Genomic DNA, 26,430 nt, shown 5'->3' with positions numbered 1-26,430 from the left:
CAACTAAGCACCACACAGCCGCTCGCTCACTCCTCCCCGGTGGGATGGGGGAGAGAATCGGAAGAGTAAAAGTGAGAAAACTCGTGGGTTGAGCTAAAGACGGTTCAATAGGGACAGCAAAAGCTGTGCACACAAGCAAAGCAAAACAAGGCATTCATTCCCTCCTTCCCATCGGCAGGCAGGTGCTCAGCCATCCCCAGGAAAGCAGGGCTCCATCACGTGTAACGGTGACTTAGGAAGACAAACGCCATCACTCCGAACGTCCCCCCCTTCCTTCTTCCCCCAGCTTATATACTGAGCATGACGCCATATGGTATGGAATAGCCCTTGGGCCAGTCGGGGTCAGCTGTCCTGGCTCTGCCCCCTCCCAGCTTCTTATGCGCCTGGCAGAGCACAAGGCACTGAAAAGTCCTTGCCTGGTGTAAACTCTGCTCAGCAAGAACCAAAACATCAGTGTGTTATCAACATTATTCTCAAACTAAATCCAAAACACAGCACTTTACCAGCTACTAAGAAGAAAATTAACTGTATCCCAACCGAAACCAGGACAGGACCATACAGTGAATCCAAAAAAAAAAAAAAAGGTATTAAAAAAAGGTGTAAGAGCATTCAGTGATCATTAGAGAAAAGACACGGGGTGGAGTTGCGTGTTCGGAAAGAAAAGAAAGCATGGCTCTTAATACGTGCTAATTTTGAAGTTGATTAGAAAGAAGAGTTGTTTTTTTTAATACACTATTTTGTTTCCTTGTCAGTAGCAGTTTATTTTTTTATTTCCTTCACATATCATTCAATGAGGATTAAAGCAAGTGTGTTACATAAGAAGTAGCACGGATATAATTTATTACTCAGCGATACATGTTCAGAAGTCAAAGTAATTTTAAAATGCAAAATTTTAAAGTGTCCACTTTTTAAAGTACTGGACTTTAAATATTACAGCAGCATGTATCACTAAAAAATATATCTTAAGAAATACAGTATTGTAACTACCGTAAAATAAAAGAATCAGTATCCATCTATTAGCAGGCAACACTTATCATGACACAAGCCCTAATATGACAAATTCTTCTGAATTAACAATGCTTGTGAATCATCAATATACCAATCTTGAAAGGGACTTAAGTACAGCTTTTGCATAATCTTAAAGCAAAGCGACACGTTCGACATCATTCTTGCATGAAGCAAGTAAGCTGTGATATTTTATTCCCCGTAGAGCTGTTAATTTGAGCGACTTCCTTGCAGTGTTTTAAGCTTGAACCTATCAGCACTGCCAAACTGCACAGATCATGAACACGGAATACGTATAAAACTGCAATGTAACCTAGAAATGCAAACAGATGGGCTTTACTCTCATTTCTGCCTAGACATCCAAAACAACGGTGATGACTACGTGCCTCTTCGCCAGCACAGAATGATTTAATGCAAGACTGGAAGCCATTGATGAAGGAAAACAGTATTTAAAAAAAAAAGTCAATTTTTTTTCTCCTATCAGTCACGTTAATTATACTGATTTCATCAACATATCAGTTTTTATTAAACAGTGAGAAAGTAAGATGGAGATATGTGCAACCTAAACAGCAGTATGGAATCATGCACCGCACTTCAGAGCGTACTCAAAATGCCCTTAAATTGACTCCAATGGCCAAATCTGCAAGTGCTGTCTCATGAGGCCCAGTAGAGAGATTCAAGACAAAAGCAGCTGACAGCCGTCCTGGGAAGGTGCCTTTTATTTCTCAGTCATGTTTATTTGGGATGGTGAGGACAGGGAGGAACACTAAAACACAGGACATCATTTGACAGAAACTAAGCTATACCCCAGACTATTAACGTTACACGTGATGAATCCAACTAGTTACAGGAATTGGAAAAAATCAGCAGCAGGAATACACCGTGTTTCTGAATGGAAATAATATACTGTGTAGTCTTGAGAATATTCTGTTTCTCCTCACTGACCTAGAAAATCATCCTCGACTGACAGTGTCAGGATCTCTTTAATGACACACATACCCCACAACACAGAGCTTCCTTCTGGGAGCAGAGTGGCATTACCCGTGTTCATGAAACAAATCACGATCCAAAAATCAACTGATACGATAGCTATCTTACCCAAGGCAGCTCTTAGAAATGCACGTATCAAGGATTGTTTCCTGATTTAATGGACAACCTGAGAAACTTTGGACTGAGTATGTTGGGTTTTTTTTTTAATCATATTGGAAAAATCAGAGAAAGTAGAGTAGTAAAACAGAAGTAAAGATTCCGGGATCTTCCTTTGCCTTAGCACAAAGGCCTTCTAACACAGGTACTGGTATAAGGAAGTGACAAAAATAAGCTTGGGAAAACAAGCAGATTAACGATTTCACTTTCATGCTTATATCCCCATCACTGCAGAAGTCAATAATGTTTTTCTACAGATAAGAGAGCTTCCAGAAACTTAGAGAAGAATACTCTTACATGGTTCTAGTAACATACTGCCACAAGTTTAAGAAATACTATATGTATGCAAGGCCCCCCGGAGGGCTTTCTTTTGGTATCTGCAAATCCAGATATATAATTTGAATACATCTCTCTCTAGATGGCACGTCTTTAATAAATGAATAATGTCTGTAGAAAAAACAGCCTCTCAAAAAAAAAAAAAAGAAACAATTTCTCTCTCAGTTTTCTTTCTTGTATCGGATTTATCAAATGTATCTTTTTTCCTTAGAAAATAATTGTCAAAAGGTGATCCCACTGAACACGAAATGGGCTCACTGAACCGTATTTCATTAGCAAACTGTATCTGGATATACTTGAATGGATATAATGACAAAATAATTAAACTTCAATGTACAGTTCATCACTGTATGCCTGCTACTTTAAACGAAAAAATATGCACCACAACTGGAGAAGGAAAGTGTTAAAATGCCATTTAAATTCATTTTAACTTACTAAAAAAAATAAAGCAGTAATCAGAGGGATGGTCAAGATATGACTACTGAGAGCACAAGCACTACATGGGAAAAAAAGCAATTCCCATTCAGGAGCAATGATATAGCAAAGATGGATGGATATTTGGGCACTTCCCAGTTCCGAAAGAAACTGCAATAAAAGTCTTTAAAAATGTTGACTAGCTTGTTTTGGAAAATGCTGCATCAACTGATGAAAAAAATGGAATTAGCAGGTTCTACAGGAACACTAAAACAGACGCCAAAGGCAATTTTGCAAGGCTGCTGCAAATTTCCTTCAGCAGAGGGTGATTGCTCCAGCTACTTTAGACAGCTGAGAGTGCACTCTCCTCTCGGTGCACTGAAGGAAATGGGGAGGAAGGATCCACAAGCAGCTCCTCACATTTGTATCGTCTGTATGAAAGAAAAAACACAAGTTTTTTTCAATTCAGGGCACTAATTTCCCAAATAGGAGGGCCAATACCACATGGCAGCTGGCTTATTAGGGTCAAAGACAGAGATGATGCAGCCAGGGGTCTGTGCCAGCAGAAACCGAGGCAAGGCCAGGAACAGCAGCACTGTTACGCTGAGCAGCTCAGTCAAGCTCTCCCCACGATCTCGCAGCAGGCCTTTGGACTCACACCTCTTTGATGTCCTGTGTCTGGGACTCAAAGCATTGCTGCTGCAAGAGAAACAACATGACTGCAAGGCTGGAGAGCAAAGGGAGATAATGCAAAGGAAGGATATAAAAGTGAACATTTAGAAGGTGGGAGAAACAGGGAAAACAAGGTGAAGTATGCAGCAGGAAGGGCTAAGTAAATACAAATACTACAACAAGGGAAGTACTGTCTAGGGGTCATCTGTTAAAGTTTTCATGCTGTCACTGGTAGAATATTCACTGGTGAACTGTGGACTATGGGAAATAAAACATAAAAATTGCTCCTGACAAATGTTTGTGTGTCTGAAAAAGGGAGTCCAGCATTACATTTCCTGCTGGTGTTTAAAAGTCATAAAAAACCCAAAAGAAACACTACCAAAAATTCCAGGTTTTACTTCGTTCTTTACCCTGGAGTCCTTCAGACACAGCGCAGGTTGGTTTCTGCTGTGGCCTCCTGCAGTGTCAGAAGGCAGTCTGAAGGAACGGCACAGGCAAAACCATCCGGAGTGTTCAGTCCGCTGTAGCTGACAGATCTTTTATAAAAGACCTTCCTAATCCACAGTTTGGCAGATTCCCTGTCCATGTTATCTCATGTACACACTCTTCATCTTCAGTCTAAACACAAAATACTAAGTTTAATTTTAATTAACATTTTTCTCTGATTTAAACTGTTCCTATTCATACTCTTCCAGAGCAGCAATGAAGTTCAAAGCTTTGTAGTCAGCTTCTGATTTTGTATCTGTTATCTAATTTCAATTCACTATTCTAACCACCTCTCAAACATTCAGTGTGGTCACAGTGTTGTACTGTTCTGCTCGATATTGCTTCAACTTTTCAGATTTAAGATGATGTCGAATTCATACCTAAACCCAATTTCTCATAAAAACACAAATAAAAAAAAGCTTTAGGGGAAAAAAAAAAAAACAACCTTCCAGAAGAAATTTATTTTAGTTTGGAAGAGTGGAGACAAATTTTTACTTTTGAAATTATAAACTTCTCTGTTTTATTTAAAAGTAGTGGGCTGGGAGATTCAATGAGACCACCTGAATTGTTGCTTAACTTTAAAAGTTACCATTTCTTTCATAGATCTACATTAAAAGTTGGCCATTAAAAGCAGAGGATAAATAGTGTCCACTCTCAACCTAATTATTAAAACAATATCCACCTGTTTAGGTCTGTGAACGCTCAAGAAAATACAGTCACCTTTACCTGTAGCCTAGAGGTATTAATAAGCACCTGCTGCACTCCGCCCTGCCTTACCTAACAACATAACTGCAGGTTGCAACACAGCTCTTTGCTCAAGCCTTATGAAAATAAAGAAACAACTTCAGGCTTCAAAGCATTACAAACAACAGATTTTTTTTTTTTTTTTAATTCCTCCTACTGGAGACAGGTTGCACAGATATTTTGCTTTTTAAAGACAGATTTTAAACAATCAGATGCTTAGCACCCTTCAGGTGCAGGTGCTAACACTACAGAACTAGTTAAGAGAACTTACGGAAGACATTGTAAACTGAAAGGTCCCATGTACCTAAATAAAAAACGCTTCACACTATTCCTTTAAAAAAGTACCTTTAAAAATATACTTTACACAAACCTAGACTGTAACACAGGAGCCCTATGTTACTTTAACTTCAGATTGTCATTTTTTTTATCTATTGCCATGTTTATCATATAAAACATACAAATACAGCAATTAAACAAACAAACAAACAAACAACAAAAACCTGTTCCTTAGCCTTAGGTCTTGTCTCCACAAGAAAATTGCAAAATTTCATGTCAACCCTATTTCATTTAAACCAGATTTGTTCACTGGATCTCAAGTGAACAAGAATTGTCTAAATTTAGTTTAAAACTAAAATATGCCATTCTTAAAACAGATTAATCCAATGTTACCTCTTAGATAAGTCTTACATTTTGATATGGACATTTATGCAGAGAAGCCTTCTCAATTCATATGTATTGCAAAACCTTCTATTTTAGAATTATAAAAGAAAAAAATACTACCAAAAAATGGATATCTGCTATTACTGAAGGAAGTATTGAACACAGTGTCACTGTAGGAGCAGCTACGAACATCGCAATTAATGAATTATGAAGCTTCAACACAGTTATAAGTATCAATACAAGGAACAATAATTTTATTCTTCAAATTTTCTTCAATGAAACTAACACATTGCAGAAGTGTCCTTCGGTAGGCTCATCCTCTTTGAGAGCCTCGGGCATAAAAGAAAAGTGTAAACAGCCATATCTACAGTATGTCAGCTTCCCGTGTTTTAAATAGCATACCTATCACTATCATTCATATGCTAAAAAAAGAACTCCGGCTTTTCAAGGTAAAGAATTTCAGATTTGAGACCACATGCTCTTACATGGCACTCTAACCTCTTTTAGAAAAAGAGGCAGGTCCTAATCGTAACTTCATTAGGCCTGTTCTACTAATATTTAATATATCAACACAGACGCAAACACAGATAAATGCAGGTTAGGCCCATTATCAGAAATAAATATTTGTTTAAAGTTCTGCCAAACATTTATGATTTGTTCTCATTTTTCTATACAAGCTGTCTACTTCACAATTTACTCTTAAAGGACTATTTCATCCAGAGGATAAATTCTCCAATGAGGGTCAGCAAATGCATGTGCTGCTTTGTCTGTCCAAAGTTCTCCAGTGGCTCTGTGAAATGCTCCAACATTGCCCGCTGGAGGGCAAGTGCCCAAGAACCGTCAGCAGGCGGCCTCTCCTCTCTCCCTCCTGCGCCCAAGCTGGACCCAGTTAGGAGCTTCCCAGGGAGGACGGGAAGAATACCACAACTCAGGCATGCTCAGAAGATACGTGGGAATTTAACAGCCGAAATCTCTTAAGCTGCCATAACTTTCTCACAATTCTTAACACTGACCCACATATGTAAGGCTATATATATGCATATCCACAAACCAAATAAGCATTTTCTAACCCGTGACTATGAAGGGCTGTGTCTGTCTGGCTGCAATCTCAGTTCAGTCTCTCACTACGTAATGAATTAAGAGAGCCTTTAATTATAGGATCACGTGATATTTTTTCCATGGACCTATCTCACTCAGCACACAGGAAAGACCTGCTCTAGCAATGAATCACAGCTGGGCAGCAAAGGAGATTGTTGTCTGCCTCGCTGCTGAGGGAGGAAAACATGTAATGCAAAGACTGGCTTTCAGGCAGAGAGAAGGGATTGTTGGTTAAGGTCGACGTTGCCCTAAAGAACTACATTCTGACTACATCTCCGCCAAAGACTTACTGTTTGATACCAGTCATATTACTTAAATACAGTATTTAAAAGAAATGGACGCTGGCTCTCATTTCCCAGGTATCTGCTTCAATAAACTAATGGCAGGTTTGCAGAAGCGCTACAACACTGAAATTTGTGTGAGCTTTTGAGTGTGGCAAGGGGCCAGCGCGGAAGCAGACAGATCTGGATTTTGGCCAGTCTATCTCAACATCATTATGTAATGCAGCCATAAAAACTCCAAATCTTTAAGCACCCCTACCTGGCTACGTTGCAAGGCCTGCAGCTGACCTAAGACACTATTGATCTACCTTCTCTGCAACACAGAGCACTGAATGTTTTGGGGATTCATCTACCTACTCACGCCCAAGGCCATACTAGAGATCTTCATACTGGTTTACAGCTAACAGAGGTCTTCCTTTAACTTAACCAGCAGCAAACTGCAGTTTAAGGACGTGAAGAAACAGGCTTACAAAGGAATCCTACTAAGCAAATGAATTACTTACTCCGAAGGAGTATAAAAATTTTGTAAAGTTCTAACACTGCACATCAGAAAAGAAAAATCACTAAAGAAACCCCAACCTTTAGGCTAAGGTTGTGCAATACTGAGATAAACCCTACAGTGAAAAAGCTAGAAGCAATTCATTGTCATTTATTCCCTGCTTAGTATTTATACCATTTCCCAGTTGCGCTGGGGGAGGGACTTTTCCTGCTCCAGCTTCAGCTGTGGCATTTATTCTTGCTCATACCTGCTGGCTAGTGAAAAAAAAAAATCTGCACTATTTATAATGCTTCCTTGCTAATCTGAAAACTATTACGGCGACATACGCATTATAACTTTTTAAAATACTATTTTCAAGACCACGCATCATTTTGAAAGTTCACCTGGGTGTTAGAGAAAAGGAATTCTTCTGTAACCAGCCTTTCAGGTTTGGGTGTTCTCTATTTTCTAAGAGTCCACCTAAGACAGGTAGATTTTTTTTTTTTAATTTCTTCCTGTATCTATGATAAAAAGTACCTGGATTCTTGCCAAAAGCCTCACGATTAACTACCACTACAGAACAGACGAACACATTTCAGAAGCCTGACTTCCTGATCCCTCCTCCCCCAAAAACCATGGCAGCCACAAACCAATATCGAACAACTTATTCCGGACTATGAAAAGACAGAAGGTAAGCCTTACAAATAGAGTATGGCAACAAGGGTAAGAAGTTACATAACAGATTCCTGTAAGACTAAATCTTAGTTAAGTTAAACCTCTTTCTAGAACACACCTGAAAGCAGTATTGTTAGGGTTTTTTTTTTTCTTTTAATAAATGGCACAGTGAAATTGGACAAGCAAAAACGGTCCTTTTTTCATTGTGTGTAGAGTTTTTCGGACTTTGTTTGGGTTTTTTGAAGTATATCAAGCTATATATCAATATCAGGAAGCACCGTTCTCTGTACTGTCAGATAAAATACACAGGAATCCAGTCTCTTATCAATACTAGCAAATATGCAAGCATTCTCTGTACCAGGAACACAGATAATCTGGTCCTACCACAGAGCACGTATCCACTCTAATCAAATTAATAAAATATTTGCAACAGAAGCTGAGGGAATTGCAGCCAGAGAAGTCATGCATACACAGATATTCCTTCAAAGCCGCAGCATCTGCTATTGAGATTAGCTGCATCTATCCGAAACCTTCTGACAGCATGAGAGACTTCATTTCATACAAACTTTTCACCAAAAATATACTTGACAATGGGACATTTGTAAAACAGAGAAAAAATGTCAACTGAAATAACCAGAGTTTCCTATTTAAACCACATGCTTACCATTCAGCAGAAATAACACACAAAATATTCCCCCAAGCCAGGGTCTTTTGGGATACTGGCAGGATTCTGTCTGACCTCTTTGAAAAGGTAAAAAGCATACTGATTTTGTCACTGAATCCCAAGACATCATAACCTGCCAAGTCCCCTCTCGAACCTGTCTCAGCCCCCTCACTAACAGTACTTAACTGCAGACTCAATGCTCCCTGCTTTCGTCTTACACTTTTTTGTTTCTTTTTATTCCGAACGTAATTTATAAACAGAAGAAATAAAGCCTGGTTCTTCACGAGTTGTTTTTTTTCAACTCTCTCTATTTCTACCTTTTCCATTTATTCTGAGATTGAAAAAATCAAATTCAAGATTTGGATCACCTGCATTGACCCACCAGTACCAGACTGCTGAATTAGCCATCATCTGTGTATCTCATCAGCACGATTTCCTTCTGTTTAAATGTTGCTTTCATTGTTGCCACAGTTAAAAAAGGAGAGAGGGATTGTTGGATTGTTTCAGTCTATTCACTGTGAATGGGTAAGGGTATATAAGGCAGCAAGCAGATCAAAAGTAACGTCTTTCTGGCTGGAATCCTTCCAAAATAAGCACCAATTCGTTGCAAGTGCAACCACGCAGTTCTACCCATCTTCTTACCCTGGCTTCCCTTTCTTAGTCTTCAGAGATGCAAATGTTTCCAACCTTACTTTAAACATATCTTTTTATAATAACAAAAATAGGATCACATAATGCACAACACACAAAAAAAAAAAAAAAGGCACATTATCTTTGACTGTGAAACACTAATAGTTCTGCCACTGATTTCATTTAAGACACTTTCTCTGGCTTTAAGTAGAGAAAGTTTAGGCCCCCAGCCACTCAGCAGATACAGCTGCGACTATTCAGTGGGGCCAGCAAGCCGTCGGGAGAGTTTAACACCAGAACACTTTTAATCTCACCACGGACATATTAAGAACGCCTAGGAAGTTTCATGTTCCTATATATGACACACCTTATTGGCTAGAAAGTTTATTCTATGCTGTCATCAAGAGAAATTTTAATAACGTCCTTTCACAAGCAAACCAGAAATTCAAGTAAACTAGGATTCTCTTGTTTGTTTAGTATTTATCCCCACCCAATTAAATAAAAAAACCCTATAAATAATAGTTTGAAGCCTACAAAACCACAAATACAGCACAAAACAAAAGATGTGAAATCATACTGAAACCATACTGAAATGTAAGTTTTTTGGCCCTAACATATGCTGTACAGTAAGAAATGTTTCATTTAAGAGTGCTGCAATTCCAAATGTAGAAATGCACACAAATACATCATCAGATCATAACACTTTAATTGACTTCTGGACATTTTGCTGAAAAAAAAAAAAGTTTTCCCTACATGCAAATTTAGCTCTGTGATCCATTCTAAAAACAACTGAAATTTTACAGCTAAATGGTAACATGTAACTTCGAATTCAAAAACGTAACAGAAACTGCAGTTCAAGAACCACAGCATTAGTATTTTTTAATAGAATAAAATAAAGCATCAGATTTCACTTGCTGGTTTATATTCCCCACTTTTAAAATTATTTAAATAGCAGATAACATATAGTAATCATATAAATCTTTATAAAATTTGACATGTTTCAAAGAATAACTGAAAGCTAAAAATATTTTGAGTCTAGGACTATTCATTCTATGCCTCACTGCCCTCTTTGCGAGAGTGGCATCCCAGCAGCACAACGCCAATTACACCTCAAAGAAAAACGTGCGGGGCTGACTTCACATGTACTAGAAGTGCACATGGCACAGCTCAGGTCCTACTACTGGGATTCTGCGAGAAAAACTTCACCTAAGTGAGAGAACTGCTTCAGAATCTCTGGCATTAAGTCTTGAAATCAAAGCAGAAAAGGAAAAAACATTCTGCATGAAAAACACTTTAAAAATAATAAATTTTAAACAGGAATTATAACCAGAGCATCAAGTAGAAACTGGAGAAAAGTACATTTTGCATCTCTGTTAGACTGACTGGCAATTAAAAGAATGATTATTAAAAAACCCTTCTTATAAACAGTTCATAGTTTTGCCTACAGTCTCAATTTCTGATGTTGCCTACTTCCCCCTACTTCACTGCCCAAGGGTGAGGATGGGAACCAGAAGGAAGATCATCCTAGTTCCACGCCAAACACTAACAGTACAGGCCACAATAAATATCTAAAAATATGATCTGCAGTTGCTATTAACTGCTGAGCTTTTATTCTTTTCCCATACAAATAATTTGCTCTAGTAATCATGAATGAGTGGCTCACAAACATCAGCAAGGTAATCTGCCCAGACATATCTCCAAAGTCAGGGACTGGAATCATTATGAAAAACAAAGGCACATTTCAAAGGTGTTATTCGAAAAGCATTACGGCTAATAACTATTCATATGGGATAGAAGAAAATAATTATGAGAATATTGTACAAGAATCATGTAATGTTTTGGGGCACAGCATGAGTTACAGCAATTATATTCAAATACATTTGCCCCCTTCTGGGAATGGTATGGAACAGCCTAGCCCAAACGTGCTAACACAGACAGCAAAATCTGTCAATCACTTCAGTTCAAGTGATCAAAGAAGGAAAAAAGGACTTTCTTGAATGTTTAGCTCAAAGCCACACATCTAGATACACAACTAAGATGACAAAGATAGAAGCGAATATTGCCAGTCACACGATTCTAAGATGTCTCCTTTGCATGGCATGCTAAGCTTCACTAGCTCCATGTCTGGCAGTGTTCAACTCCATGACATTATTCACATTTACCTATGATCGTTCCTCTTTCTTGGAATAACTAACTAGTTCACGTATTTGTAAGGTATCTCTAGAAAGATATGGAAGCATTGCTGATGACTGACAACCAGCGGACATCCTCTGAAAGCAAGTACCAGAGTTCTGACTGATACCAGGTAAAGTCAAAAACAACTCAGTTGCCAGGGCCGTTCTTTGCATTACAGCAGAAAGGTAAGAATTACCTGATCAGCCGAGGGGTTGATAACTGACCAGAGCACCACTCAGCACTCTTTCATACATCCAGGGAAGGGTATTTTGAAGTGCAAGAGAAAAATAAAAATTAGGTAAGCGGTGTATCGAGAATAGGTTACGTTTATCCCATTTGTATGTATGGTTTCTGCTAGTGACATTTTGTTTTCTGTTCAGTGCTAAAGCCGAGTCAAAAAAAACATAAAAACATGAAAAAGAAAATTTGTGGCATTTATAGAATGGCAGGTTTATGCTACAGTAATTAAACCTACGAAATTCAACTACGGCTAAGCAACACTGATACTGAATTTTAAATAGAACAAAGAAGTATATTCTGCACCAAAGAAGATACAAAACTAAAGCTTCAGCCCTCCAGAGATACAAAAATAATCACATTTTTAAAAAAGCAACTTAGGAGAAAAATATCAATACATCCAAATTTTACTACGTCAGTCCTGGTGCTCTTAATTAATCTGACTCGTGCTCAGGTAAACTAAAAAGGGTGCTACTAGCAGGTGACCAGGTTCCACTTATCTAATACTGAGGATGCAAGCAGAATGAGTTAACAAAAAAAGCGATGAAACAGCATCACTGCAATCAAGATTTATTACTTCTACAAGTACACACCAACAGGAGCTATCAAGTTCCTTTTCTGGGGTCCACCAATGAATCTTCTCCCCCAGATTTGGCTTTTTAATACCATCCAAGCACCAAAAAAAGGAGCATTTACATTAGCTGTTCTTTTTTGCCAGTTCTACTTTGTTCACAGCTGATTTCACCTGACCTGCCTAACAACAGCGACATCCAGGAAGCAGCGAGATTTAAAACATTCTTTTCCTTGGGTCAAGGCAGCACCTGGACATCAGGTCTCCCCTCCACGTACCAGATCAGGGAAGGGGGACAGGGAGAAGGGGGGAAAAATAAAAGCGAAGTTCAAATATTGACTGCCTCTTATCCCAGTTCAGTCACCTATATTAGAGGTCCTTCCTCAATAGCTTCCTCTAGATGCCAGAAATTGCAATTTTCTTTTAAAACAAAATATCTGATCTGATTCTATTCAAGGAAACCTACCTTCACCCCATCACATGCAAAAAAAGAAGGCTGATGGTACCTTCCTTCAGCTACAGACAACAGAAAATTATGCACATTTGCAGAAGGAAAATGAGGACAGTTATGTAGATTGATATGGCACACAAACTTACTGACATGAAAGAAAGGCTATTCGCTACCCAGCGAGGACTACTGAATAACATCTTCTGTTGAGAAAGCAAAGGACTTTTCTCCTTAGGTCTTTTCAGGGATGTTTCTGAACGCAGACATTACAAGATCTTTCTCTGCAGGCAGAATTCTTCTCTAATATACTACTTTTCTTCCAAACATTTTACAACTAAATGGAAGAATGACGGACTACAAACACTCTGGTTATTCCATCTAAAGCCAAAGGATTTACAAACAACTAGACAGTAATATGGCATCTTTTCACACTGCTAAGCTGCATTATAGGAACATAGTAATACAAAATTAATAAAAAACCCCCAAGAGCCATCTTTCTACCTTAAAATTAGTGATTGTTTATATTCAGAAAAATTTTCCAGAAAACTACGTTGGCATAGCAAGGGGAAGGATGGTGATCTGCGTACCTAGATAGGAAAGTAGATGTCCGTAAGTCATTCCTTCACGATAAAGGCCACACGTTTAAAATTATTTTTAAGACACTGCTTTAGAGACTGATTTTGAAACAACTTTTACCTAAACAGGTTTTGTAGTGACAATTTCCTTAATAACTTTCATTTGAAAGACCATACTTTTGCCAAGTATAAAATCCAGCATACTCCTATATTGAAAAGCTTCAATAATCTGCAACTGTTTTATCTATAGAGCAGCGGGTGAAACAAGAGGGTTGTCACGTTCATCCAGCTGAATTTAACAGTTACGAACAGAAATTTTAATGTCTCGATAACATTAGAATTACTAGCCAAAACCCACTTCGTTTTAACATTCAGTAACAGGAATGTTTTCTAGAGAGAGCTAGAACTATCAGAAGACTTTCCGTTTAACAACCAGTATGCAAGAGGTTATTATTTCACTAAACAACTCAGCAATGTCACTAGATGACTGGCAAATACACTAATAAGTTTGTCATTTATAAACTCTAACTAAAATGCAACTAAAAGCAAGTACTAGTGCCAATCAGTGGATGATGGGTTGACTTTCTCCTTTCACCATTCGGTTTCACAGCTCCTAAGCAAACGTATAGACGTGATAATCAATTTCTTACTGAGGTGACTCCTTTCCATTTACAGGATCTGTACATTTGACTGTTGATTATAGGCAAGCTTTGGCAGGTTCCTGTGGCAAGCAAGCTTGGAGTTAGTTCAGTCCCGCCTTCAGAAAGGAGACTCATGAAGGACAAAAAGATTTAAATAAAAATGGAGAGGGGGAGGAAAAAAAGAGCAAGAATATTAAAGCTACAAAGGCATTCAATAAAAAATGCCAACCTCTAATAAAAGACTAAAATTATGATTTTTAAGCTTTGCTACCCCCTGTGTACAGTCAATTCTGCTGCTCACGAGTCACTTCTACGGAAATTAAATATATTAAAAGCTCGGTATATTACCTAAGCCATTTTTGACCCCACATTGCAGATTGCTACTCAGAGGAGCAGCCACTACAGTTTAGAGTAAAACTTGGTTGTTGGAGGGCACAAAAGCGACAAGAGCTCTCTTCGATAGCTTAGATGCTGAGGTAATGCTGAATGAAAGCAGTGGACGCAAACAAATGAATCGTAGCTTCAGGCTGGAGTAATATCAGGTGCATCTCTACACCCCGAGGGCTCAACTCCTACACTTCTTAAGTCCCTCCCCCTGAAACAACCTCCTGCAGTTTCACTTAGAGATCAAGCAGAGAACAGGTACTTCTCTCTCAGCAGTGACAGCTACAGCTTCCCTACAGTGATCACCTCGAAGGTTTCGGACATCTATGTATCCCGTAAGTACATTTCTTTAGAGCATTTTTTTTCAAATAAAGCGTGTTCATATTAACATCTAAGAAGTGAATCAGAGGTGTGCACTTTTCAGCTGTCTCAAAAGCCTAGGTTACTCCTAGCAGGTGCATTTACTGCGCACCAGTTTAAGCTTTCAGCAGAAAGTTTCAAAAGGAGAGGGAAACGTTTTACTTTGAGAGAAAAACTAACTCTTGCAAGTTTATACAATAATTAACTCTTGTTGGTGAAAAGTGTTTTAAGCAGTTTTTTTCATAAAGAAAGTTAATGTGTTACATTGAAGTATGACAAAAAGCTGCATTGCTTAAAATTGCTTATATTGAAGTATGACAAAAAGCTGTATTGCTTAAAATTGCTATGTTTAGTCTGCCAACTATGCTTCATACAGTAGTGTCAGGTTAATCAGAAAAGCTTGTACGAAAATAAAGTACTCCCGTTTTGATTTATTGTTTTTTCCAGCTTCTGGGAATTTAGCACAGAAAATTGGATTGTTTTGAGTTATCCTCTCTCCAGTCAATTCAAGTGTATTAAGACATTGCATTATTAACTTAATATTTACAAAGATTTTTATTTCTTATTCACGCTGCCTAACCAACGTATTTAATCCCCGTTTCTGTACTTCCTCTCGCAGGCACGCACACACACAGCCACGCGCGCACTCACACACGAGCAGGCAGTCCTCGTCGGGCCGTACCTTCAACACACGCTTCCTTTCCAGTCCTCGCCAACCCACTCCTCTCACTCATGTTTCCTCCTAATTAACAAACAGTTGCGTTAAAATTTATCTTTCAGTTTAAAGGAACTGGAAGTTTAAAAGGGAGTGGTAGTTAATCACTGGAAAATCTCAGCTAGAATAAAACTCACAAATCTTGTTCTTGCAACACTCTAGGTAGGTGACAATGGCATGTCCTTGAGTTATGCAATAATGCCACATCACAATATTTTAATTATAGCATGTCCTTCAAAATGTTCCACCCCAGTGACTACTCCTGGTCAGAGAGATCAACATCACCAAAAGGAGACTGCAATAATAATGGAGTGTGCATGACAAACTGTTACGTAGTTTGCTAAAGCAGTGTCCTAAAAAGAAATATAATTACTATCCCTGCTTGTAATAAAAGACATTTTGAAATTTCCTCTTTGATCAACTGGGCATCTTAAACAATTTAGACTACTTAAAAACCTAAAAAACAACATGCACATATATATATATATATGTACATATATATGTGTGTGTATGTGTGTGTATGAATACATACGTGCATATACGTGTGTATATACTTATACCCACGTACATTTTTGTTTATATATTTATACACACACACGATATTCTTGTTTCCTGAACTTGCTAATAGGTTAAAGGCAAGGAGGTAGCAACAGCATACTTTTACAAACAGAAGGAAGAGAACTTGCAGCTATCAGTCTCAGGTTGGAAAGGCTACAGATCAGAAAGCCATGAGGACGTATACTATCGACAAGAAACAAACAACTGAGACAAGCTCAAGTTTAACCAATATTATCTGAATAACCTGTTTTCAATAAAAATATAAATAAGTAATACTACTACACTTCAAAACTAGAAAGAGAAAATTATAATAATACATAACCATCTGCATTTCTAAAATCAGGTATACAGGAAATAAATTCTCGAGCTAAAAAAAAAAGTTACATGAAAATTATCATCCTGCTACGGACGAATTTTTTCCCATTTTTCAAGGATATCACAAGCTATGGCATTCAAGTTTAAGGAAAAAGCAACTACTTACTTTGATTTTTCTTTCTAATACTAAATTTTAATTTTGGTAGCACAAAACATACATTGTACCTCTGTAAGTAACTAACTTTATATAGAGACAGTTTTAATTAGTTGCACCTATTTTAAATCATTAATGTCTTTTCCAGCTGTATGTGTGGGATCAAATACTTTTAATTTTTTTTAATTATGGAATGTGTACCTCTGCCAGATACTCCTGTGTTCTACTTAGAGATCGGAGGAGAAATTATCCTTCTCGTCTGGGTTTAGAAATATTTTATTACTGGCATTTTTAAACCATGAGAAAAAAAAGGGATTCAATAGTAAAAGAGAGAAACCGAGCATTCATCTGGCTGACGCTAGCCTAAGTTTACGAAAGGGCAAACCCCCTTTAAAATAAGCTACTGGTTCTACACCTCTCAAGTCAGAGCAGCAGGTTGTGGGAGCACTGCTGTCTGCAGGCTGAGCGTGCCATCAAAACAAACTTTAAAAAAAACCCATGCTGTTGTAATTCTCTCCTGCTGTACACATGGCAAAAGAAGCTCCAATGCTCTAAATTTCGAACATTAAAACTGCAACAATGCATTTTATCTTATTAAGAAACGATAGTTAATACTCTGTTGAACAGGAATAACTTGAATCGAAGTTAAATACCAAGTACAAAGTCGGGGTGGGGGGAAACAGGACACACAGGAATTTTCATTATTAAGCGCAGGAAAGCTAGCAGAACAAGAAAATCGAATTAACATCTCTTTATTATAAGTGCTGCACCTGAATGCAAATTCGGACTGTTATCATAAATGGTTTCACTAAGAATGCAATGGAGTTTTGACAACAATATCTTTTTTTCAAGAATAATGAGTACAAGTACTTCCAAGAAGATATAAAGCACAACAGGTACAAACTGACTTGACCGAGTCCATTACAAACTGTCCACGTTAGTTATACATCATTAGTCAAAAATAAACACAACAAGCTCACTTAAGGCAGAAAAAAAGACCAGTTCCCTATCTGGACCTCCCCTCCTACGCCTCAATTTTTCTTTTTTAAATGCAAAAGCATTATTCTTAATCTTTCAAAGGAATTCTGGCTATCATTATTTAAAATATTTTTTAAATACTAGATGATTTTTCTTAATTTATTCACCCACCATTTTAACCAGACTCCAATGACGAGATTTTAACATGCTGCTGTAGAACACAATTATTTTTTCATTGTTACAGTATTAGTATCCAACTCAAACAATTAAAAAAGCTTTGCTAAAACCTGAAAAATAAAAAGCTACTTCTCTACACATTCCTTTTTCTTTAGGCTATCGTACATTTAATCATTTGTTAATTTTAAGAAAAAGCTTGTTTGTTTTTTTCTACTTACAGAACAGCTTTCCATTTTTCAGGGTGCCTTCACAATTACTATTTTAACAAAATTAATATTTCTATGACATCAGAAACAACATTTAATACAATTTGCTAGAATTACTATACCTGATGAAACAAGCAGCAATTCTGTAGCTTTGCCTTCAGTTTTCATAATGTGTTGCATGTCATTTTCTATTAAATAATCTCTGATTTAAGAAATGCAAAACATCTCTAGTTGAACTAAAAGTCTCACAGCATGTAATTACCAGCAATTCTTTTCATAAACTTAGTATTTTAATACAATAACTTCTATGTAAAAAGCTTTTTTTTTTTTTTTTTTTTAAAAAATCAAGCTATCTAGTCACTCATACAATTAGTATTCCTGTAGTTTCGGGTAACACAATAGATACAGTACGTGGTTTTGCAACAGTCATCATTTTGATAATGATGCTTAGAGTTCATGATGAAATCATCAGTTTTTAGATCTCTGCCATAACACATCCTATAAAATCATGAGAACTTGACTCTGAGAGTTTCTCACGCCTTCAGAATCAGTGAACATAATGGAACAAGCTGATACAAGCCCTCCTGACTTATCTACTGAGCAAATCACTAGGCTGTAGAAAGTATCCACAACCTTAGTTTTTCCGAAGAAAGGCAGATAGATCATTCCCCTATAAATCAATTGCTGTCAGACGCTTTTTTACCTGAATTAATACACTTGTGTGTCCGTGTTAACTATATGCAACATGTAAGGTGCTACACAGCAAAAGAACGTGAAATGTGTTTATCAAGCAGCAGATTCTATTAGTCAGATATTGCAGTACTCATTTCTCTTAATTGAATTAGGAAGAGGAAGAAAATTGGTGTGGTTTTATCCTTCGAGAGATTGGCCACTTTTGAGGTATCCGTTGAGATCAGGCTGTTAGGAAATGCCGTGCCAGTTAAGAGAGGGGGTTGGTCAGTCTCTGAAAGAGCCAAGTCAGCTCTACCCAGTGCACCCAATCCACTCCACCCTCATTTCACCAAAGCAGGAAATTCCCTCCTCTCTCCCCAACCGGCCCAACAGGCTTGCCCCACATCCAGCTGCTGCCAGGACCTGCCTCTTCTCATCCTACCCACCTCCACTTCTCTCTCAACAGCTCCACCTAGATTTCTACTTTCATCTTCTGAATGAATGTGCCTTCAGTTTTCAAAGACGACTCCTTCAAGCCAGCAGCAGTGGCGGGTGACTAGCACTGCTGAAAATTAGGCCGCTTCTGTGACTATGTTTAGGTGCGGAAGGATGTCAAAGTCTAACGCGCGTCTATCTCAACTCGGGCATCTAGCATTTTTGTGTTGTTTAAAAAAGAAACCCACAACACACCACATGCAATATGAGGGGGAATACAGTTAAAAGAATGTATTACTTTGTCTTTAGGTCCAATGTTCCACTACAGCTAATTTTAAACTTTGCGTTACAGTTCCCGCACTACCAGTTGCAAAAGCGTTGTTTTCCGGCACCCCCTCTTCCCTGAGACACCGCGGGAGTTGGCTTCCTCTCTTCACCTGGGAAGAAGGATTCTAGAAACCTGAAAAACTGGAACATCAAGAGGCTAAAAGTGAGGAAAGCTAACCACAAGAAAGTTTTTATAAAGAATCATTACATTTAATTGTTTCAAGCAGGAAAAAAAATGAGTCTCCTCAAAGAACGTAAACCAAAGAAGCCTCATTACATCCCAAGACCACCAGGAAAGCCGTTTAAGTACAAGTGCTTTCAGTGCCCCTTTACTTGCAATGAGAAATCCCATCTTTTTAACCATATGAAGTATGGCCTCTGCAAAAACTCGATTACTTTAGTATCGGAGCAGGATCGCGTTATCAAGTGTCCAAAGACCAGTTCCTTGGAGCCCAAACAGATCAATCAGCTCGAATCTACAGTCAAACCAACTTCTTCTAAATCTGTCGCAAATGGACTGTCAAATCTTGATTCAAAGCCTCAATATCCTTTTGCAAAAGAAGATGCCAAGGAAAACGTTGAATTACAAAACCAGGCAACAAACACAGCAATTCCAGGACAAAAACCTGCGATTCAGAAGGAATTAACCCCTACCAGTACTACAACAGAAAGCGCTATCAGCATGCAGCCCCTTTTGGACAGCATTGTAAGGCCCTCGGCTTTCGTTCCTGTGGGAGAACACAGAGATAGTAAAGGCCCAGAAACTAGTGAAGTATCCGAAATTATATCCGTCTCTAACAAAAGTTCACCTTTTCACACTAAGTCTGCATTTCATGCACCAAGTCACCCATGGAAAGCCGGTTCTCCTTTCCTCCCGGAGTTTCCGCATAAAGTTGCTCCCACAAAAGGCTTTGGTTCCATTTCACCTTACATGCAACCGATGATTCCTGAGTACTCACCCCATTTTTACGAGCATAGGCTGGCGATCTACACACCTTACTTGCTTCCAGGTAATTCAGAGTGTGAAAGCTCTGCTCTGTCTGTCTATGGCACACAAGATCAAAGACACTTTCTTCCCCACCCCGGGCCACTTCCAAAACCCATAAATCCATCAGCGTATGAACACTATCGATTATTCCAACAATATCATTCCACTCCTCCAATACCATATGGATTTTGTAGGCCAACAGATCCTCCATTTTACAGATTTTCACACGTAGCTGGTATAAACAGAGATCAAAATTCTCATCTAATGGAAGAAACTACCTTGCTCTATCCAGCTTCTTTAAGCCCATCCCAACAATACCCTCTAAGTTCACACAAAAAACAAGCAGATTATGAAAAAGAAATGACATTATTGCATGCCAAAAGTCATTCCAAAGACGACCAAAATGAAAGAGAGAATGCTAAAATGAGCCCTCTCGCAGGAAGCGCGGCAACAGGCTCCCCTGGCAGACCCAGCCCAACCAACTTCACTCAGACAAGCCATGCGTGCGAAGGCTTATTTGACCTCTCTAACAAGTCATCTTCCACATCGCTTGGCAAGTATGATCAACCAGAAGAAAACTTCACAGCTTTCAGACCTGTGAGAAAAAGCACTGATCAGCCAACTCCGCTTCAAAGCGTGCAGACACAGCAAGATAGAGGAGATTCACCCACCAGGTAAAATAATAAAATCACTTTGCAAATTCTTGTCAGATTTACTAGGGACACACAAAGATAGACGCATACATTTCATGCAGCGCCCCTAAAATATATTTAAATTTACAGCATCGAGATAGTTTTTTCTATAGTAACTGTGCAAAACACAGTACAACTCACAGTCACTATAGTGAGTAGACTACTCATTCTCTGTAAGTGCATCAGGTATTTCCAATACCATTACTATGCACGTGGCTGTATATTTCAGGGAATTACCTGTATTACAGCGATGTGTATGGTGAAAGGGACTTGGGGGAGTTAAAGGAGAAACAACAAGATTGTCAGACCTCTAGCCAGGTTTTTTCTCTTCTTCCTGCCCACTTCCTGAGCCCCAATTTAAAAGAGCAACTGATGGTGAATTCTCTTTTCTCCTCATTTCTTTCAGCATTAACGTCACTGATGAAGATTCACATACACAGAACGAGTGCCCTAACAACGAAGGCTCACTGTCCAACACGGAAGATGACACAGGGATAGTTCCCCTTAATCTTTCAAAAAAGGCTGACACAACCACAGCACCTATTCATGAGCATGCATACAAAACCACATCCAAAACAGAAAGTCAGAACTTTCTAGAATTGCAAGACATGCCTCTGAACCTCTCGGTAAAAGATTCCTGTAACACAGCAAGCCTGAAAACGTCATTCCACAGTCCATCTCATGATAACGGTGCTGCTACTTCTCCAAACACCGAAAACGAAACCTCCGGAGCAGATGCATGTAACCCCAAGAACCCTACTAACAGTGCCTGTGACAAATCTTCTTTCACAGCTCACCGTAATGAAGCTCAAGACTTAAGAATAATTGATAGCTGTGATGAACAGAAACAAACAGCAGCTGTAGCTCTCTGTCAGCTAGCTGCATACAGCCCTAGCAAAGTTAGAATGGACAACGAAGGGCAGAGTCCTCAGGACAGTAGTGCTTCATGTACAGAAGCTACTCTTAATTCTTCTGATACTCAGGATACTCAGTGTAATCAAAAAGCAAAAGGACAAAAAAGGACAAATCAAAAAGAATCAGCAAAATCACAGCAAGGCACTAAAAGAGTAAGGCCAAATGACTGTAGCAGAGTTTTCACTTTAAGGAAGAGAACAAGAGTATCTTAATGCTTCACTTTCCAATGAGTTTCTGGTCATAGAAGCCAGTTACCAGCAGCATCAGAAAATCACTACAAACCATCTCTCAGTGGGCTTGGTCCATGACAAGATACATTCAATCTCTCCCATGTAAATAATGTTCATAATTTTATATTAATATTTTTAAGTAACTGAACTTTCCCTTGTATAAGCTCAGATTTTGATGAGTGAATTTTTGCATTCATTACTAAAGCCAAAGTACATTAGAGGAATCTTTTTTTTGAATTGTATTAATGTAAAATAACTTTTACAACTTCTTTTCTTAAAAGATGTTTAAGCTCTAGAAACAATATTGTTCAATAACATACTGTCATAGTCTTTTTCAGGCTTAATTTCATTTAATAGGGTTTTTTTTGTCTTTTTTCTTTGAAAAACTTTTTATTTCACTGTGCAGTAGTTTAAATAAGCTTACGATTAAACCTGGCTATTTAGAATTTACTGTAAAAACTGTTTTGTGTCTGAATGCACTTTGCCATTAGGCCATAATACGAAACAACAGACCAAATTTTGTCACTCAGAGGGAGACGCCAGTTTAAACAACCTGATCCAAACCTTGTATAAGCAAGCTTTTCTTAGATCGACTAAGAACAAGACTCAAGTTAAACCAAAGAAAGCCTGCACCAATTTAACAAACGCAGTTTATGTTCACCTTTAACTGAACCACTAAGAAAACAGTACTGAAAATTTGAAGATCTAAACAATTTAGGTGCCTAATCCTCTGAGGTTAGACAGCTACTGGGCAACCTTCAACCTCCAAGCCTAAAGGGTTATTTATATAATTTATTTCACCTGAGGCAAACTCTCCTGGTGAAGGTCTTATTTCAGTATACATGTATCACTAATTATCAGTTTCAGTGGGCTTCTACATACATCCTAAAACTATTTTCTGCTTCTATAACTGTGTATATAAGCTTGCAATTTTTTCAAATAAATCTGTGACCTGTACTTAAAATATATGGAAAGTCATTAATGAACACAAATACATTCACTACACTATCTGTAACACATATTTTGAAGAAAAATTAGCAAAGAAATTGCTAGCCAGATTTTCAATTTACAAGTAGAATTTGGCACAGAGTACCAATGAACTCTAAAAAAGGAGCTTCCGTCAGTGAAGGAAGTTCATGAGGCAGATTAATTCATCCGTACTTTAGCTCCATATCACAAACCTCAGAATTCCCTCTGCCTTAAAGCTTCTGCTGAGCTTATCCGAACTTCTACAAAAGGTTTAACTAAAATAAGGCTGTTCCACTGTATCAACACCTCGCATAAACTTGCACAGTATGCACCATCCCACACTAACTATTATTCACTTAAAACTATGGGTATACATTTCTCATTGATTCATTATTCAGGTAAGAGGCATCCTCCCCTGCCTAAACGTTACTGGTAGGTATAAACCTATGAAAGGAAGCAGAGCTGCATGCAATGCCATGTAGAGCTCTCCGAACTTCTTTCTAATTTTTGGTGCTACGGTGTTTTGAGCTAACAGCTTAGCCAGAGCATTGTCAGAAGTTTACTGTTAAACTGTAAATTACAGGGGTTAAGTTTCTGAGTTAAGAAACAAAGAAAGAGTAACAACATTGATCTTTAATTTAATCTTTCACAGAGAAAAGCTTTTCCTGTATTATCAAAAGACAAGAATATCAATCTGGGTTTGAACAAAGGGAATATGGTAACAGAGAAAGTCCAATTAACTCAAATTACAACAGCAAGGCAGTAAGAAAGTATGATGTATCAAGTACGTGATGAAACAAGGAGAAAGAGCTTCTTTCTAGGCCAAGTTTAAGGCTTCAAGCTTAGGGATGTATGCTACCAAATCCATAACTTCCAAACATGAAATTACAGAGTCTCTGGAAGCAGAAAGTTTCATATTTCCCCTTAATCATAATAGAAAAAAAAAAAAAATCTCATTTATCTCTTTTGTTGTTAATTTGAATTTCTTTAAGTCAACAAGGAAAATCTTTTTGGTGGTTTTCCATACAATTCAAGGATTTATTCTTCACCATCTCTATACAAATATTGTTCATAGAAACAAGCTCCAGTGGTGAAGTCTACCTTATCTCCATTCCTTGAACTAAATAATCTCTGAAGAGAACGATGAAGGTTAACTACACAAACAGCTCTCCACACCTTGATTAACTTGATTTCTGTCCTTCCTAACGGAAATCTTTCTAGCTCAACGTCCATAAACGAATTATTCTAGGGCTCCAGTTCCTTTAGAATAAGAAAATTAGTCCTAAGGCTTATCTAACTATTCTCTTGCTGCAAATTATACCCATTACCTGTAGTCTTGTTCTGGTCACTGAAAATAGTTGTCAAAAGTAGAGGTTTTCTTTTAAGAGGAAGAGAATAAGCTTTCAGCTTTGTCTTCTCTCAACCAAATAACCTTAGTTCTTTCAGTCTTTCCCTGTCAGTCTTATTTTCTGTTCTTCTCATGATACCTGCTGCTTTAGGCTAGCTTTCTTTAAATAATCTTTTAAGTGTGATGTCCAAGATGAGTACCCAATGTGTCATAATTTTAGTGTCAAGTGAGACGGAAGGATTACCACACTCTGTTTAGGACTTCTTTTTCACCATCTTGTTCTACTGAGATAAATAAAATTGTTGATTGATGTGGGTGACCCACCTGAACTCTTAAGTCCTTTCCTGTATAACTGCTGCCTACAAGTGACTCCCTATATCTTGAAATGTATAGTTACTTATTCCTAACTAGGAATGTTACTTTGCACTTGTCCTAATTTCTTAAATAATTTTGTTAAGGACAATTTGAACATAAGTCTGTCTTTCCAAGTACAACACAGTTCCTCTTAACATCACTGTGGTGGCTTTTCTTCCACCTTCCAGAATTCAGTCCTTTTTCTTTCTCCAAACTATTATAATCAATTTTGAATTTCTACATTAATAATAGATTGGATAACTTACATAAAGCAAAACTGAATAAGGCAGACTTGCAAATTAAACTAGAATATACCGTATTTAGTATAATTATTTTTTCAAATTAATTTAAATGGAAAACAAGGTCCATTAAAGCAAAAGGAAATAAAACAGAGAAGGGACGATGTCAAGTGTGCCATGGCTATTCTGCAGCCTAGATCTGCTCAGCGATAATAAAGGTTTGACTCTGATGAAGATATAACATGATTTGCCATTACCAGTTATATTCTTCACTAGCTGCATCCCATTTTACAGAATCATAGAATGGTTTAGGTTGGAAAAGACCTTTAAGATCATCAAGTCCAACTGTAAACCTAACACTGCCAAGCCCACCACTAACCCATGGCCCTAAGCACCACATCCACCCGGCTTTTAAATACCTCCAGGGATGGGGACTCAGCCCCTGCCCTGGGCAGCCTGGGCCAGGGCCTGACAGCCCTTTCCGTGAAGAAATTTTTCCTAATATCCAACCTAAACCTGCCCTGGCACAACTTGAGGCCATCTCCTCAAATTCAGACTATCCTCTTTTACTCATCCCTCACAATATCATACATTTCTGCCTTCTGTATAACTCATTCCTGAGTATCAGAAAACCAAAGGAGTTGCAGTTTAGTCAAGATAGTCTCTGATTAGGTTTCTTACCCATCTCCTCATATAATGACTACTGGAATTCTTAGCACTGTTTTATTAAGAAACTTCCAATTCCTATAGAATCATTTTTCTTTAGGCCTTTATGCCTATCTCTTTCCCAGAAAGACCTTGCTGCTATGATTTTGTTCCCTCCTTCCCCCCCTCCCCATATTAGCTTTATATTCTTCCATCCCAGTAACAGAAGGCTGCATCTTATGCAATCTGCTAAATCAAAAACGCGTGTATAAACCTATGTATATTAAAATCACCTTCACAGGCAGCAATATATTTTCACTGCACCTCTGCAGAAAAAGAAGGGTGTGAAGGATACAACTATCATCCCCATTCTATATATACAAAAACTCAACCTAAAAAGTAGAGAGAGATGGTTTCATGGCACAGGTCAAATCACTGGCAGAACTGGGATTCACTCATGTCTTTTGCAGTCCTATACAATACCAAACTTGCACAAAACCTCTGGTTTAGATTAAAAAAAAAAAATTTATTACATGAGGCTATCCTGATTCCTTGATAGAGATCTACAGTTTCGGTTTTGTTAGAACTAAAATAGAGGCTTACCTTTGGATGACTTCCTATTCTTAAAGTTGGGGTTTTTTAACTGTTTCATCTTTATCATACAAGAGCAAAAGTAATTAGAAAAGGGAAACCAACTGAAGGCTAGCTGCACAAAAATTCTCACATGCAAACCAGACACTATATTGGACACGAACTCTTGTCATGGAGACAGAATAATAAACTGTATTAAATACCATATTCTACAGTTCCTTCTAGAACAAGTCAACAGATCT

The 26,430-nt window shown here is 38.0% G+C and overlaps 2 protein-coding genes across 5 annotated transcripts in view; one reads left to right on the top strand and one right to left on the bottom strand.

Moving 5' to 3' along the window:
- Positions 1-26,430, bottom strand: part of TBCD (tubulin folding cofactor D) — a 132,142-nt gene that overhangs the window by 75,477 nt on the left and 30,235 nt on the right. The gene's annotated exons all lie outside the window — the stretch shown is intronic.
- ZNF750 (zinc finger protein 750) lies at positions 14,481-23,008 on the top strand. The gene is made up of 3 exons (XM_009476655.2): positions 14,481-14,655; positions 19,243-20,879; positions 21,304-23,008. Exons 2-3 carry the CDS (start codon positions 19,453-19,455, stop codon positions 22,022-22,024), a joined length of 2,148 nt encoding a protein of 715 aa, XP_009474930.1. The 5' UTR covers positions 14,481-14,655; positions 19,243-19,452; the 3' UTR covers positions 22,025-23,008.

Source organism: Nipponia nippon, unplaced genomic scaffold (assembly GCF_047370975.1).
Source record: "Nipponia nippon isolate SJK-2023a ecotype South Korea unplaced genomic scaffold, ASM4737097v1 scaffold_14, whole genome shotgun sequence".
Lineage (NCBI taxonomy): Eukaryota > Metazoa > Chordata > Aves > Pelecaniformes > Threskiornithidae > Nipponia > Nipponia nippon.
The sequence above is the reverse complement of the archived record's forward strand: the minus strand, read 5'-3'. Positions and strand labels throughout refer to the sequence as shown.